This window comes from Carcharhinus amblyrhynchos, chromosome 6, assembly GCF_965287045.1.
Source record: "Carcharhinus amblyrhynchos chromosome 6, sCarAmb.v2.hapA, whole genome shotgun sequence".
Taxonomy (NCBI): domain Eukaryota; kingdom Metazoa; phylum Chordata; class Chondrichthyes; order Carcharhiniformes; family Carcharhinidae; genus Carcharhinus; species Carcharhinus amblyrhynchos.
The window spans coordinates 97,146,683-97,162,428 of NC_137329.1; the positions used below are offsets into that span (position 1 = coordinate 97,146,683).

Here is a 15,746-nt window from a genome sequence, read left to right on the forward strand (position 1 = left end):
ATCAGCTGTTTGCATTAAAAATCCGCTCCAGGTTTTCCAACAATCATATAACAAAACTTCCTCTCCACTTTTTAACGAGGAATCCAGAACCAGCTTTCTGCCTCCTTTCAGGCTTCCTTCATCTTGAATTGCAACATGTATCCAAAATTCTACACAAACGCACGTACTTAGTTCCCAACAGAATATTATTGCTTCAAACACTGGAAATAAGGACATCAAACCTTACAATTGTCTCACAAATGTGGTTTGTCTGTAGCTAACCACATCAGCTTTACTCATCCCAGGTTTGATTTTGACTTCCATGAACAGTGTGCTGTTCTAAAGACATTATCCTTTGTTCCTTTAACTTCAAATTTCTTGAAAATTTCTTTTCATTTCTCTAGTTTCCTTAACTAGCGTTTTTTTAAAGTTTCCTGCACTTACCTTAACAATTACTCCATGGTATGGGTTTTCTTCTGGCAACTACTTATGTGGCGAAAAACTGCAGCAGACGACGGTGCAGAGGGACCTCGGGGTCCTTGTGCATGAGTCGCAAAAACCCAGCCTGCAGGTGCAGCAGGTGGTCAGGAAGGTGAATGGGATGCTGGCCTTCATAGCGAGGGGGATTGAATATAAAAGTAGGGAGGTCTTGCTGCGGCTGTATAGGGCATTGGTGAGGCTGCAGCTGGAGTACTGTGTGCAGTTTTGGTCGCTGCACTTACGCAAGGATATTTTGGCCTTGGAGGGAGTGCAGAGGAGGTTTACTAGGCTGATGCCAGAGTTGAGGGGGTTGAGCTATGAGGAAAGGCTGAATAAACTAGGCTTGTACTCGTTAGAGTTTAGAAGAATGAGGGGAGATCTCATTGAGACGTATAAGATGATGAATGGGATGGATAGGATAGAGGTGGAGAGACTCTTCCCGCTCAGAAAGGACAGTAGGACTAGGGGGCACAGCCTCAAGATAAAGGGGGGGGGCGGTTTAGAACGGAGTTGAGGAGGAACTTCTTCACTCAAAGGGTGGTGAATCTCTGGAATTCTCTGCCCGTTGAGGTGGTGGAGGCTGCCTCGCTAAATATTTTTAAGACGCGGGTTGATGGGTTTTTGATAAGCGAGGGGATTAAGGGTTATGGGGAGAGGGCGGGAATGTGGAACTGAGCCACAACATATCAGCCATGATCTTACTGAATGGCGGGGCAGGCTTGAAGGGCTAGATGGCCTACTCCTGCTCCTATTTCTTATGTTCTTATGTTCAATGCTCAGAGAGATATACCTTCTCCAGCCTTATATAACCAACTGCTATGAAATCAATTAAAAACACTCAAAAAGCCTCCCCATCCTAAAAGTGCTAAGCAACTACTTTTACATTTCTCAACTTGTTTACTTTTCATGCCATAATCGTCTGGAAACACAATAGAAGCACAATTTGAAACTGACCAAACCCCTACACATGCAGCCGTTTTTGTCTAACATGAATCTTACCCTTTCTTACACAGTGACAATTAATTAAACTGACTTAAAACTATAACTTATTTCAAATATTTAATAATACAAATACAGATCACTTAAAACTAATTATGTTTTCCTGACAACAGCAGTTCAGTTCTCTGTCCACCACTTTCTTAGTTGGTTCAGCAAAGTTACTCTTATGATCCAGCCAACTCCACTTCCCAATTTTGCTATTCAGTCGCAAGTAGTATAAAGGCTGTGTTTGCTGTCAATGTTGTGGAGAGGCTGGCGTTGGACTGGGGTAAATACAGTAAGAAGTCTCACAACACCAGGTTAAAGTCTAACATGTTTATTTGGTGGTGCAAGTCACTAGCTTTCAGAGTGCTCCTGGCACCTTTTATGAAAGTGGATTTGTGTCTCCTGCAAAAGACATAATTGAATTATGTGCATGTGCAGATAGGTATTGATGGCTATCTTGGATGCCATCTTGCATTGGCGATAGATGCTGTGTAACATAAAATCACAGAAGGGAAGTGCAAGACTGCATGTTTAGTTTTTTTTATTTGTTTGCGTGATGAATTGCTGAAATTGTGAATAGATAATGTTGGAGCAAGGGCAAACTGAGCTCTGTACCTGAGTAAACAGCGAAACAACTGGATATTTCCTTACCCAATCAGATTGAAAGACTGGGAAGGAAGTTTATATTTGAAGGGGTGAACTCAAAGCCATATCAAATACATAAGGAGAAAGAAAACAAAAGAAGGATTAGATTAAGAGAGAAAAAGGGAAAAGTAAACATTTAAAATACCACACTTTTTAAAATCACTGATAATTTACACCAAAAGGGTGTAACATAATTTTCAGTGATGTGGAGATGCCGGCTTTGGACTGGGGTGGGCACAGTCAGAAGTCTCACAACACCAGGTTAAAGTCCAACAGGTTTATTTGAAATCATGAGCTTTCGGAGTGATGCTCCTTCCTCAGCTGAGTGGAGAGTTTGGTTCACAAATATGGCATATATAGAGAGAGATGCAATTGCAAGATAATGATTGGAATATGAATCTTCACAGGTAATCAAATCATTGCAGGTACAGAAAATGCGAGTGGAGAGAGGGATAATCACAGGTCAAAGAGGTGTGAATTGTCCCAAACCGGGACAGTTAGTACGATTTTGCAAGCCTAGGGCAAATGGTGGAGGTTACATGTGGTGTCACATGAATCTAAGATCGCAGTTGAGGCCATGTGTCCAGAACTTGGTTATCAGTTTATGCTCGGATATTTTGCATTGTTGTGTGTCCTGAAGGCCTCCTTGGAGAACGCTTACCTGAAGATCAGAAGTTGAATGCCCTTGACTGCTGAAGTGTTCCCCGACAGGAAGGGAACACACTTTTCTGATAATTATTGTGCAGTGTCTGTTCATTCGTTGTCATAATGTCTGCATGGTCGCCGATGTACCACATGGTACAATTGCGTCTCTGTCTATACATGCCATGTTTGTGAACCCAACTCTCCACTCACCTGAGGAAGGAGCAGTGCTCTGAAAGCTCATGATTCCAAATAAGCATGTTAGATTTTAACCTGGTGTTTTGAGATAATTTTCAGTGCTAGAGAGGCTGGCAGTTATTAACATTTCACCTTGAGTTCTGTGTTTCACTATTATTTGCTGAATCACAACTAAGTGCTCTGTCTTTTTTGCTACAGATGGGGCAAGGCGATGGACCCTGAACTATCTCTGCTGGCAATTGAGATTGACCCTGTGCTGATAATCTTATTCACTTGCTAGTTGTCTAACCAACTGATTTAACCAGCCCTACTTACTAGCACTTACCACATCATTAAGAGGATCTTGCACTTGAAATGGCAAGAGTTAATTTTCTGTGGGTGAGTTTAGTTCATATCTAACACAAATAAAGCAGCTTCATGATGTTCAGTGCATATATGAATGGTGAGCACAGTAAGAAGTCTCACAACACCAGGTTAAAGTCCAACAAACTCAATTTACAATATAGTGGTTGGAATGCAAGTTTATACAGGTAATCAATGTGAGTGTCACATTGCCTGTACCTTTAAGACTTGATTACCTGTAAAGACTCACATTCCAACCATTATCCTGTAAATTGAGTTTGTGTCTTTATATGCCCTGTTTGTGAACACAAGTCCTCACTCACCTGATGAAGGAGCTTGAGACTCCGAAAGTTAGTGCTGCCAAATAAACCTGTTGGACTTTAACCTGGTGTTGTGAGACTTCTTACTGTGCTTATCTCAGTCCAAAGCCAGCATCTTATGTTATGAATGGTGAGGCAGACGGGGATGCAACACAGCACAATTCAGACAGCAACTTTTGGACATTGTTATTTAAATGTGCATCTGCTCATCACCTAAAGTTTCTGTACCAGTTACAAATAGTGGCATTATTGGCCTCACCTTTATTTTAACAGAAAACATCAAATTAGTTTTAATATTGTTCTAATTATTTTATTCTCAATTTATCCTGATTGTTCATGGGATTATTGTTGTAATAGGAGTATAAGCACAGTAGGCCATTCACCCTCAAACCTATTCTGTCCTTCAGTGAGATCATGTTTTATCTATATCTCAATTCAATCCAACTGCCCGAGCTTGACTGCTTTTAATGTCTTATTCTAGCAAAAATCTATCGATCTCAGAATTACAATTAGTAATTGAGCTAGCATCTACATCTTTTTGTAGGAGAGTTCCACACTTCTACCATTCGTTGCCTGAAATATTTTTTAACATCCCTCCTGGAAGGCCTGGCTGAGTTTTTAAGGCCTTACCCTGGAAAGCTCAATGGGAAAATCTTTTCTCTATCTACCCTACCAATTCTTTACAAGATTTTAAAAGTCACCGTCGATCACCACTTGGCCAATAAATACAGGGAATTTAAGCCTTGCTATTTAAACTTTCTCTATAATCTAATACATTGGAGCCCAAGTAACATCCTACTGAATACCACGCTGGACTTTTTCCCAAGACCAATATATTCTTTCTAAGGTATGGTTCCCAGAATTGTACTCCACATTTAATCTAGTCAGTGTTTTGTATAGCTGCAGCATAACAGTTTAATTCTAGCTCACTTGCTATAAGCATTATAATTTAATTTGCCTTTTGATTAATTTTGGTAGCTAATTACTATATGTTAGTCTGATCTGTATATATGGACCCATGGGCCATGTCTGCTGCTGGCTTTTCACCATTTCAATAGTACTTGGATCTATCTCTTCAGCCTCCCATCCAGTGACTCTGTCTATACTTTCTGCTGCCTTGGCAAAGCAGCCAGCTTAATCAAGGACCTCACACACCCCAGACATTTTTCCACCTTCTTCCTTTGGGAAAAGTCAGGTTACGTACCAACCGACTCAAGAACAGCTTCTTCCCTGCTGCCATCAGACTTTTGAATGGACCTATCTCGCATTAAGTTGACCTTTCTCTACACATTAGCTATGACTGTAACACTACGTTCTGCACTCTCTCGTTACCTTCTCTATGAACAGTATGCTTTGGCTGTATAGCGCAAGAAACAGTATTTTTCACTGTATGCTAATACATGTGACAATAATAAGTCAAATCAAAATCATTTCTTTGGTCTCTGCCCATTGAAGTGGTGGAGGCTACCTCACTGAATATATTTAAGACGCGGGCAGATAGGTTTTTGGTAGGCAAGGGGATTAAGGGTTATGGGAAGAAAGCGGGAAAGTGGAACTGAGCCACTTCAGATCAGCCATGATCTTATTGAATGGAGGGGCAGGCTCGAGGGGCTAGATGGCCTACCCCTGCTCCTATTTCTTATGTTCTTATGTTCTAAAATGGATGATCTTTGAATTGCATCTGCCACAGTTTTATCCATTCATTTTATCAAGTAATTCTCTTTGTAATTTTATGCCCCCTTCATTACTTACTGTATTGTTAATCTTTGGGTCATTGTCAAACTTGGATATATTGCTCTTAATTTCATTAACTAAGTAATTGGTAAATATCATGAATTGTTGAAGCTACAGCACAGATCCTTGTGCGAAACCATGTGTCACTTTCTTCCAAATTGAATGTTTAGCCATTATCCTAATCTCTGCTTTCTGTCACTTAACTAATCTCCCATCCAGGTTAATAGTTTGATTTCAGTTTTTAAATTTTCACTAACAGCCTCTCATGTGGAATCTTACCAAATTCTCTCTACATCCATACAAGTACATTCATAGACATTTCCTGTCTCCTACTAAAGTTACTCGCACAGTAAGTCAGGTTAGGTTAATCAGAAATGAGCTACCTGTTACATTTATGGAAATAAAAGCATAGTGATTATGTTATGGTGCTGGTAGTCCAAACATCTGGGCTAGAAATCTGGTGGCATGAGTTCAAATCTCATATAACTACAATATTGTTGTAAAAATATCTTTGGTTCATTAATGTCCTTTTGGGATAGAAATTTGCCTTTTTGTCTGAGTTTTATGTGATTCTAGACCCACAGCAATATTTTTTGACTACTAACTGTCCTGCGAATGCATTAAAAGTTTATGTTGGCTCTCCACAATAACCTCAGTTCTCTCTCTAAGTGCCTAGTCAGAACTTCCTGAATTTTAGATTCAAATATCTTTCCCACAACAGATGTTAAATTATGAGCTCTCATCTTTCTAAATAATGGAGCTACATTTGAAATCTTCTAATCTAGAGGGACAATTCTTGAGTCAAAAGAGGCTTGGAAGATGATGACTAAAGCATCTGTTATTTTCTCATCTGCTTTCTTTAGTACCTTGGATTGGAATCATTAGGTCCTGAGGATTTGTCCGTCTTATATATCATTTCTTTTTTCTAAATCTGTTTTCTTGCTCATATTAACTTCTGCGAACTCCAATCCTTGATTCATTGTTCGTTTCCCTGAAATGTCAGGTATATTATCTTCTATGAAGACTACCACAAAGTAATTATTCAACATGTTTGCCATCTCTTTATTTTTTTGCAATATTCTCCCTCTGTTCATATAAAAACCCTACATTACCTGTGACTGCTCAGTCCCTTACATAAATGTAAAGACTTTTGTATCAATTCTGATATCCTTCATATATTTATTTTACAATTTTAATGCTAGTTGACAAAGTGTTATAAAATTGAAATATAAGTGATTCCATTGTTAGTATTGTGAAACTGTTCTGATTTAAACTAAAAGACAAATCATCTAGAAAAAAGGTTTATTTCTTAATATTGTGAACACAATGTATGACTGTTTTGTTAGTCCCCACATATAACCTATACACACAACTGAAAAAGAAAAATTGCAAACAAAGTCATAGCTCTTTAGCTAGTGGGAAGACAGCAATGTTGTGGACAGGGGAGAGATGACAGGGGTGGCTCCTCTTTTATCTCCACCTCTCAAATGACCACAAATAACTTGTAAAAAACATGTTTTGACCCGAGTGCTGTAATTATCAGGAACATTTATATGATAGATTTTCATGTAAGTTTCAAAAGAAAGACAAATGTTTTTAATTCAACACCCAATATATTTGTGACTATACCCACTGTTATGCTCAGAAAGATACACACACTCTCAAGAAGATACTGTAGTTGCAGGAGTAGCATGCAGAGTGCAAGAGTCCTGTGTCACACTTGCTTTTTCTCAGGGGTATAGATTCAAAACAACATAGGCCAGTAATCCTGTCTGGGTCCTCTGAAGGCAAGTATCTGGAGGTTTAGGAAGATAGTTTCATTGTTGTTTTATGTTCGCAGTAGCCGGTTTTTCTTGGTCCACTGCAATCAGGACACAATAGCAAAGACCTGTGACAAAGCCTAGGTGCAGTTTTTTTATTCTTTCATAGGACATTGCTGTCTATGCCCACCTTGCTGCAGTCTATTTGGTGTAGATACAGCCACAATGCTGCTTAGGAGGGAGTCCCACTTCCTCAAGTAGAGACAACAAGGCCAACCAATGACTCTGCCAAATGGCATGTCTTAGGGACTTTTTCCTTTGCTAGTCCAGATATTTCTCCACTGTATGCTCCAAAATTATGCTTTACTCATTGTCCTTATCAGAAACTTAGTTTTGGTCATGTGGCCTGAGCTTCTTTTCCCCTTGTCTTCCTAAATAATTTCTGATGCCTAAGCCATTGTCAAGCTGCAAAGTCCAGATATTTTCCCATCACATATCATCTTGATAAAATTGAACTTTTTGCTTCCAATTTCCAGAATTCCAATTTAGAGTCAAACAGCAGAATCGTAACAGGCAGCAAGACCATGCAAAGGTCCATTGATCTTGGGTGGCAATTGCTGGACTGTCTGTGTGGAGTTTGCATATTCTCTCCATGCTGCATGGGTTTCCTCTGAGCGCTCTGGTTTCCTCTCACAGTCCAAAGATGTGTTGGTTAGGTAGATTGTTAATTGTGTGTGTGTTGGGGGAGCAGGGGGGCGGGATTTTACAGGGATAAGGCAGGCGGAGTAGGCATGATAGATGGACCAGAATTGTCCTGAGCACGGCCAAAAAGTCCCACCCAAAGAGTCTGCAAACAGTAATGTGAAAACAGATATTTTATTGAGTACAATTGCAGCCATTTACTAAGGAAGGGTTATTTGCATTGTCATGACTTTTCAAAGACATGTCCAGCAAGACATTTTAATGACTTTGTTAAGACTTGTTTAGACATTAAGAATAATTCTGGGGTCTTGCAGTTCCATCTGTATTGGCACATAAAAGGTCATCTGACCCCTCAACTCCATTTTGTTGGAAACTGTCCATTTGGGATTAAAGTTTATATTTAACCTCGTGTGTATGCATGGTGTGAGCATGGCAACACTTGCATATCAACTTGTTAAGAAGCGATGCTTCTCTTTTTCCTGGTGATATTTAAGTTTGTCATGTTACAGAAATAATTTGAATATAGGTAACACCCTTTCTCTGTGTTTATATAAAAATGAAGGAGCGATATGAAAAGCCAGTAGTGATTCTGCCACTCAGACTTTGTATTTCATAGTTGTGATGAAAATGAGTTTCTAACTTCAGTCTAGAGCATTAACACCCTTTTGAACAGAGCACTTTGATGTCATTGGCTTATCTTCTGATTGTCTCTAGAACCAAAGAATCCCTACAGTGCAGAAGGAGGCAATTTGGCCCATCAAGTGGGCACCAATTCTCCAATAGAATGGGGGTGATTCTCCCACCCCGCCACGCTAATTTTCTAATTGGCCCAAGAATGCTGAAGAGAGCCACGATCAGGCTGTCGGAGGGGTTGAGGAGCAGCTCTATGAGAATCCTGGGCTGACCAGCGATCAAGTTGGCTAGCAAACGGAAGGTTAGGGCCACTGCACATGCGTAGAGGCCTGCTGGTTTCAGCCTCTCCAGTGGGAATAGGTCCAGCCCCTGAAATCTAATGATATCGCGCTGGTGCCCTCTGCAGTGCACAGAGTGAGGGAGATTCTACTGTGAACTCCCACTGAAAAAAAACCCAGCATGAATTATTCCAGTTTTCTCGCGATTTCAATGCTTAAAATTATTTTGGGAGAATTCTGGTCCATCTTTCTTGCCCACTCTGCCTGTCCTATTCTGTTTACTCCCCACCCCCCCCAATACACACACACACACACACACACACACACACACACAAAATTAACAATCCATCTAATCAGCACATCTTTGGACCTTGGGAGAAAACCAGAGCACCCAGAGGAAACCCATGCAGACACGAGGAGAATATGCAAATTCCACACAGACAGTCACCCAAGGCTGGAATTGAACACAGGTCCCTGGCATTGTAAGTCAGCAGTACTAACCACTGTGCCACCATGCCATCCCTGTTTCTAAAGTTTCTAACGATTTTTTTCTGCATGTTCAGGCCTGTAAGCTAATCAGGTGAGAAATCAATCGCATGAATCTTCAGAGCTACAGATCATTTTTGACTTGATTTGATTTGATTTATTCATGTCACATGTGTTAGCATACAGTGAGAAGTATTGTTTCTTGAGCGCTATACAGACAAGACATACTGTTCATAGAGAAGGAAACGAGAGAGTGGGGAATGCAGTGTTACAGTCATAGCTAGGGTATAGAGAAAGATCAACTTAATGTAAGGTAAGTTCGTTCAAATGTCTGACAGTAGCAAGGAAGCAGCTGTTCTTGAGTCAATTGGTACGTGACCTCAGACTTTTGTATCTTTTTCTCGTTGGAAGAAGGTGGAATAGAGAATGTCTGGGGTGTGTGGGGTACTTAATTATGCTGGCTGCTTTGCTGAGGCAGCAGGAAGCGTAGACAGGGTCAATGGATCGGAGGCTGGTTTGCGTGATGGATTGGGCTATGTTCACAACTTTTTATAGTTCCTTGTGGTCTTGGGCAGAGCAGGAGCCATACCAAACTCTGATACAACTAGAAAGAATGCTTTCTAAGGTGTATCGGTAAAAGTTGGTGAGAGACATAGCCGACATGCCAAATTTCCTTAGTCTTCTGAGAAAGTAGAGGTGTTCGTGGACTTTCTTAACTATGGTGTCAGCATGGGGCGACCATGTTGTTGGTGATCTGGACACCTAACAATTTGACCCTTTCTACTTAACCTTTTCTACTTCATCCCTGTTGATGTTGACAGGGGTATGTTCTCCTTTATGCTTCTGAAGTTGAAGATAATCTCCTTAGTTTTGTTGATATTGAGGGAGAGATTATTGTTGCTGCATCAGTTCACCAGATTCTCTATCTCATTTCTGTACTCTGTCTCGTAATTGTTTGAGATCCAACCCACTATTTTGGTATCGTCAGCAAACTTGAAAATCAAATTTGGCCACACAGTCTTAAGTGTATAAAGAGTATAGTAAGGGACTAAGAACACAGCCTTGTGGGCCAACGGTGTTGAGGGTGATTGTGGGGGAGTGCTATCATTGTGCTATCATACTGTTTGATTGGTTCAGCTTCAAAGATTTGTTTTAAACCATATTACTTCACTTTAAAAATATTCACAGAATCACAGAATACTACAGCATAGAAATGGCCCTTTAGCCCATCGAGTCTGCACAGATGCATGAAATGCCCTGACTTGCCCACTAATCCCACTTGCCAACACTTGACCCATAACCTACAGAATCACAGAATACTACAGTATTGACAGAGTATTTTAATTAGCTAGAAAACAGACGATATATGCTATCATATAAGCTGATTACAAGATTTCTGCTTGATTCAAAGCAAAGTTTGTTTACTCTTCAATGTACTTAAATAAATGAGCAGAAAATTAATTACCTCTATTCTCCAATCTCATTGTGGCTTCTTGTCAGCTGTATATTTTCTTGCATACAATGCACAAATGTTCACTTTAATAATATTTCAGGTTAAATTGGAAACGGGTGTTTAGCTGATACAGAAATAAATATTAGACAAATAAATTTTAAACGGTCTATTTTTGGATTTCAATCAGGCTTCCTTTCACCAAAAAGAATTGAATTGCCTGATATCCCGACCAAAAAAATCATTCGTATATATCCGTATATATTTGTATATTCATATTAAGCTGATCTTTCTCTTCGTCCTATCTGTGACTGTAACACAATATCCTGCACGCTCTCCTTTCCTTCTCCCCTTGTACTGTATGGACGGTAAGTTTTGTCCATATAGTGTGCAAGAAACAATACTTTTCACTGTATCCCGATACATGTAACAATAAATCAAATCAAATCCTCACAATGAAAACACAGAATGTTACTGGGCCTGTATTAAATTTCAGTATCTGTCACTTTGAGGAGCCTTCTGGTGCATTATTTGGGGGACAACTATACAGACTGGTGTGTTTTGAAGTTTCACTGGCAGGAGAAGATCTCATCTGGAGCTGATGGCTTGTTCTTGGGGTGCACCCTGAGTGATTTAAAAGGTAGGCTCCGATATTTCTTGGCTAAAAACACGTAAATGATTGGGTTGACACACGGATAGAAATAGTTCAGCAGGGTGCAACTGAAAAAGAGGAAGTCCCAGGACTGGCCGCTGCGGCAAGAGCCCAGGTAGAAGCAGAATTCCAGGATGTAGCTGGGCAGCCAACAGGCGGAAAAGGAGCCAGTGGCAAATAAAATCATGACGGACGCCCTTCTCGTGTTCCTAGAACTCACCAAGGACATCATGGGGCTTTTGAGGAGGAAAACGGCGAGGCGAGCGTAATTGTAGGCGATCACCAGCACGGGGAGCAGATAATAAAGCAGGAACTGAGCCAGGATGATACTGTATTTGTGGTAGTACAATCCGGACGCACACAGGGTGAGGTTATGACTCCTTATCTCTGTAGTGGCGTTGATGCGGAGAGGAATGGTCACACAGAGACTCAGCACCCAGGCCAAGACCAGCAGGGCAATGCTCAAGCTCAGTGAAGGGGGGCTCTGGGGTTTCATGATGATCCAAGCCCGGGTGATGGAGACAGCACACAGGGAATAAGCGCTGGCCCCCATCGAGAACGCCAAGAGGAACTGAAATACTTTACAGAAGATCCTGCCAAAGGGCCAGGAATATCCCAGCACCGCCACGATGAGGAAAGGGTCTAAGAGGAGAGAGATGAAATCTGCCACGGCCATGCTCACCAGTAAGATGTCCAGGCGGTTTTTCCGGATTGAAACATATTTGGTGAAGATATAGAATACCAGAGTGTGGGCGAACACCCCAACCAGCACTATGGCACTGCAGATGCTGGCGAAGACCACCCCATATGTAATGGGCATGATTCACAGTCACAGACTCTTCTGCAGAAAGTTGGCGATAAATAATATTATCCCGTTTCTTAATCGGCACACAAGTCCTCTGCAGAACTAGTTTAGTCTCAATTCAGGTATTCACAAATCCTCTAAAACCACAATGAATTCACGCAGGACAATGATTCCAGACGGATAGATTGATAATGCATATTATTTGTAATCTGGCTACTTCACTGCCAAGTTTGTTTCTGTCCCCAGCAGAAAGGAAATCAATGGTAAAGCTTTCTGTCCTTATCACTAAGCAAATAACCCCAAACGTTCAACATCGGCAAGTTCCATCCACAAACAAAGCAAGAGTTAGATTCATTCACTTATCCCGGTTCTGAAAGTAAACCTGTTGTGAATGATTAACTTTTCTCGATATGCTCTTTAGAATATATTTTTCTATTCATTCGTGGGCCATGAGCATTGCTGGCTGGCCAGTATTTATCCCCATCCCTAGATGCCCAAGGGTAGTTGAGAGTCAACCACATTGCTGTGGCTCTGGAGTCACATGTAGGCCAGACCAAGTAAGGCGGACAGATTTCCTTCCCTAAAGGACATTAGTGAACCAGATGGGTTTTTCTGACAATGGACATATTTGGGGATTTACAGAGAGGAGACCTAACTCTACCTCCCCACCAATTTCTCTAAATCATCAGGTTGCTTTTCTAAAGATCTCTTGGTAGGAGGAGATGGGATGCAGATGGAGCAAGGGATGCTGGGGGAATGTGTGGAAGATTCCAATGCAGTGAGTGATCATGACTTGCCTACTAAGCTGATGGAAATAGAAACAATCAGTGAGATGGATTTTCCCTGGGCACTTGAGTCCAGAGCTTTGGGGATTGACCGAGGGAGCGAGCATGACTGGAATGCTTTGTGGGAAGCTCATATAGATGATGGGCCAAAGACCTTCCTTCTGCAATGGAGATCACTGGATCTCCATTGCAGATCCAATGATATCCTTACTCAATGATATCATTGGATCTGCAAAAAACTTCTCCAATTAAGTATTGGGAAGACTGGGTGGGATTTCCCAGCCATTCCTGCCAATGGGTTTCCAGTTTTGTTGATGGCAACCCCTGATGGGATCCCCGGCAGTGGGGAGTGTGAACAATGGGAAATCCCATTAACAGCAACAGGACTGGAAGCTCCTGCCACTGACCAATAGCAGGCCACTTCCGCTGCTGCGAAACATGTCAGAGGGTGGGGGGTGGTGGGGGGTGGGGGTGGAGCGGGAGAGTGGAAAGCCCGACCAGTTGGGCTCCTGAGTGTGGTGGGCATGATGGCGGGCAGGAGGACAAAATATCAGAGGAGTCAAAAAATCAGTTTCCTATGGTGGGAAAGCAGGTTGCGATTGTCAGTTCCAGTCTTCAATGGCTACTTGAGTTTCCCAGTGAGACATTTAGGGAAGGCCTTTAGATTATATTAGAATATCATGAATGCTCATTATCAAGCAGGTCAATGGAATCATTGATCAAAAAGGACATGTTGCTGTCTAATTAGACAGATGTGTATCACGACTGGATATAAGTGATGTACACCCGGTGAACTGCACTTCCCTCCTGTCATTGGGGTAAGTTCATTGACTTTGTATTGCACTGTGCTCATGCCTCTGCAGATGCCTTGTCAGGTTTCAGCATATTTCAAATCCTGTGGCAAGGCAGGGATGAGGTCCAATGTACTATGGGTTAAAGATTTGATGAGGTGAGGGGAGACAAAGGGAACAGCTGGAGCGCAAAGACTTGACTGGGGTGGGGTAAGACTGGGTAACGTTGAATGGAGACATATGACTGGGATGGGGGGAGAGGGTGAAGTCTGGTAGCAAAACAATCTCATGGCCAGGTAATAAAGAGAGTGAAGGGCAGCAGTCTCAATGGAGTCACAGGCAGAATGACAAGAAATGTTATGCCCTCCAGGATAATGGGAGGGATTTACATGATCACAGAGGGAGGGTTGAAGCTGGCCTGGTAAAAAAACCTGAGGACCACCATCTTGGAACCTCAAGCAATGGAATAGTTATAAATGAATCTTAAAACCAGCTGTTGGGATTCCTGGGAGAAGTGTCTCACAGCACCAGGAACCAACTGAAGGGGCACCCATCTGAAATTTGTATTCCCCAATTAAGAGGAATAATGCACAACTGGGACATGTTAGGAGAATCACTGTTACAACAGCATCAATAATGAGCCATCAATGTAAGAGTGCACTTTTGCGAGGTTAATTCTGTTAGTTCCAATTATCAATCGCTATATCGTCACGCTTTACAACAATTGTGGTTATTCCCCTCTGCGAAAGTGACTCCAAAAATAAGCAGGCACATGGATAGGCAGGAGAACCCTTTTGGAAACACCACCTCAGAATCCCATGGCTACCAGTTTCAGAGATTGATATTCTGGGCCCCCCCCAGAAAAGAATCTCACAACTTCACAGAGCATCTGCCTTTATGTGTATTGCAAAATTGTTCAGTTCACTGAATGAGTAATGTGTGAATTGGAATGAATGCAGGTTATCTAAGCACCTGGCCAAGTCCATCTCATTGCAATAGATATACTGAGATGGAGCAAGGGAGACTGGGTGGGTTTGGGTTTGTTGGAGGAATCTCATAGCTGACACTGAGAGTGTTCACAGCCATGGTCATAATTGCATTGGTTAATAGGTGGCAAAACTGCAAGCAAGCCCTTAAAGCCACAGTCACTCAGTCAGTGACAGTAAAAGAACCTATGGAGAATACTGCTAACATGATTTCATTTCAATGATCCAACAGAAAGGAGAACATGAAGAAAATGCATCTGCAGCCTGCATCATCATAAGGCAGACAGGGGCGTGCACGATCTCTGTATGTGGCCTTTTAGGTTGCAGATCCTCAGGGATGACAGTACATGGAGATAAAGAAGAGTTTACCCATCTCCAGGCATATCTACATCTCTCCCTGTACACTACATATTCACCTTTCCACAATGCAGATGGGTTGAGGGACTGCATGAACCTTCATCTTACACAGCCAAGAATGGACATCATTTGTATCCACAACACTAGTCAACAAGATGTCTTGCACAAGTACTTTTCACACATGAATAAGACATCACTGCCGTTGGAGAAGAACTGAGAAAGGACACTCACTTTGACGAGATGGCTTCATATAACAAAGGCCAGAGGCACATGATGCAAGATTAGCGATATGTGAGGAGAGGAAATGGTGTCACCCCTGACAGATGTATATTCATGTGGTAAACAACATTGTGCTCCTACTATTTCTTGATCTTCCTAATTATACCACTACAACCACAATGGTGATGGAGGCAACCTGCTGACTTCTATGCCCTGTTATCTCTGATGACACTGGCAGATGTCCTCTGGAGGGCTGAGACTTGGATGGTCCTGGGCTGCGTTGGGTCTCCTGCTGTGAGGAAGGTGCATGCTTCTTGCTCTTTGGAGCTAGAGGTGATGGGGGTCACAGGCAGAGAGATTGACATCAACTGGACACTTACAGAGTCACTGGGGCAGATGACCCCAGCATTTCCAGCTGCTGGTTCTCATCTCTCCGGATGCCCAAGGGTCCTCAGCTGACTCCCTGAGGAGAAGGGGAGCTCAAAGTGCCCTTGTTCCCTCACAAGTTGCTACTGATA

General features: G+C 41.9%; 1 protein-coding gene across 1 annotated transcript; it reads right to left on the bottom strand.

Annotated features, from left to right (window-relative positions):
• Positions 1-11,202: 11,202 nt before the first annotated feature.
• On the bottom strand, positions 11,203-12,105 carry LOC145344366 (mu-type opioid receptor). The gene has a single exon (XM_080191493.1). It carries the CDS (start codon positions 12,103-12,105, stop codon positions 11,203-11,205), a length of 903 nt encoding a protein of 300 aa, XP_080047619.1.
• Between the last annotated feature and the right edge of the window lie 3,641 nt (positions 12,106-15,746).

What these genes read in the sequence shown, in the direction of transcription:
- LOC145344366 (XM_080191493.1), bottom strand. Translation starts at nt 12,105, where the DNA reads ATGCCCATTACATATGGGGTGGTCTTCGCCAGCATCTGCAGTGCCATA.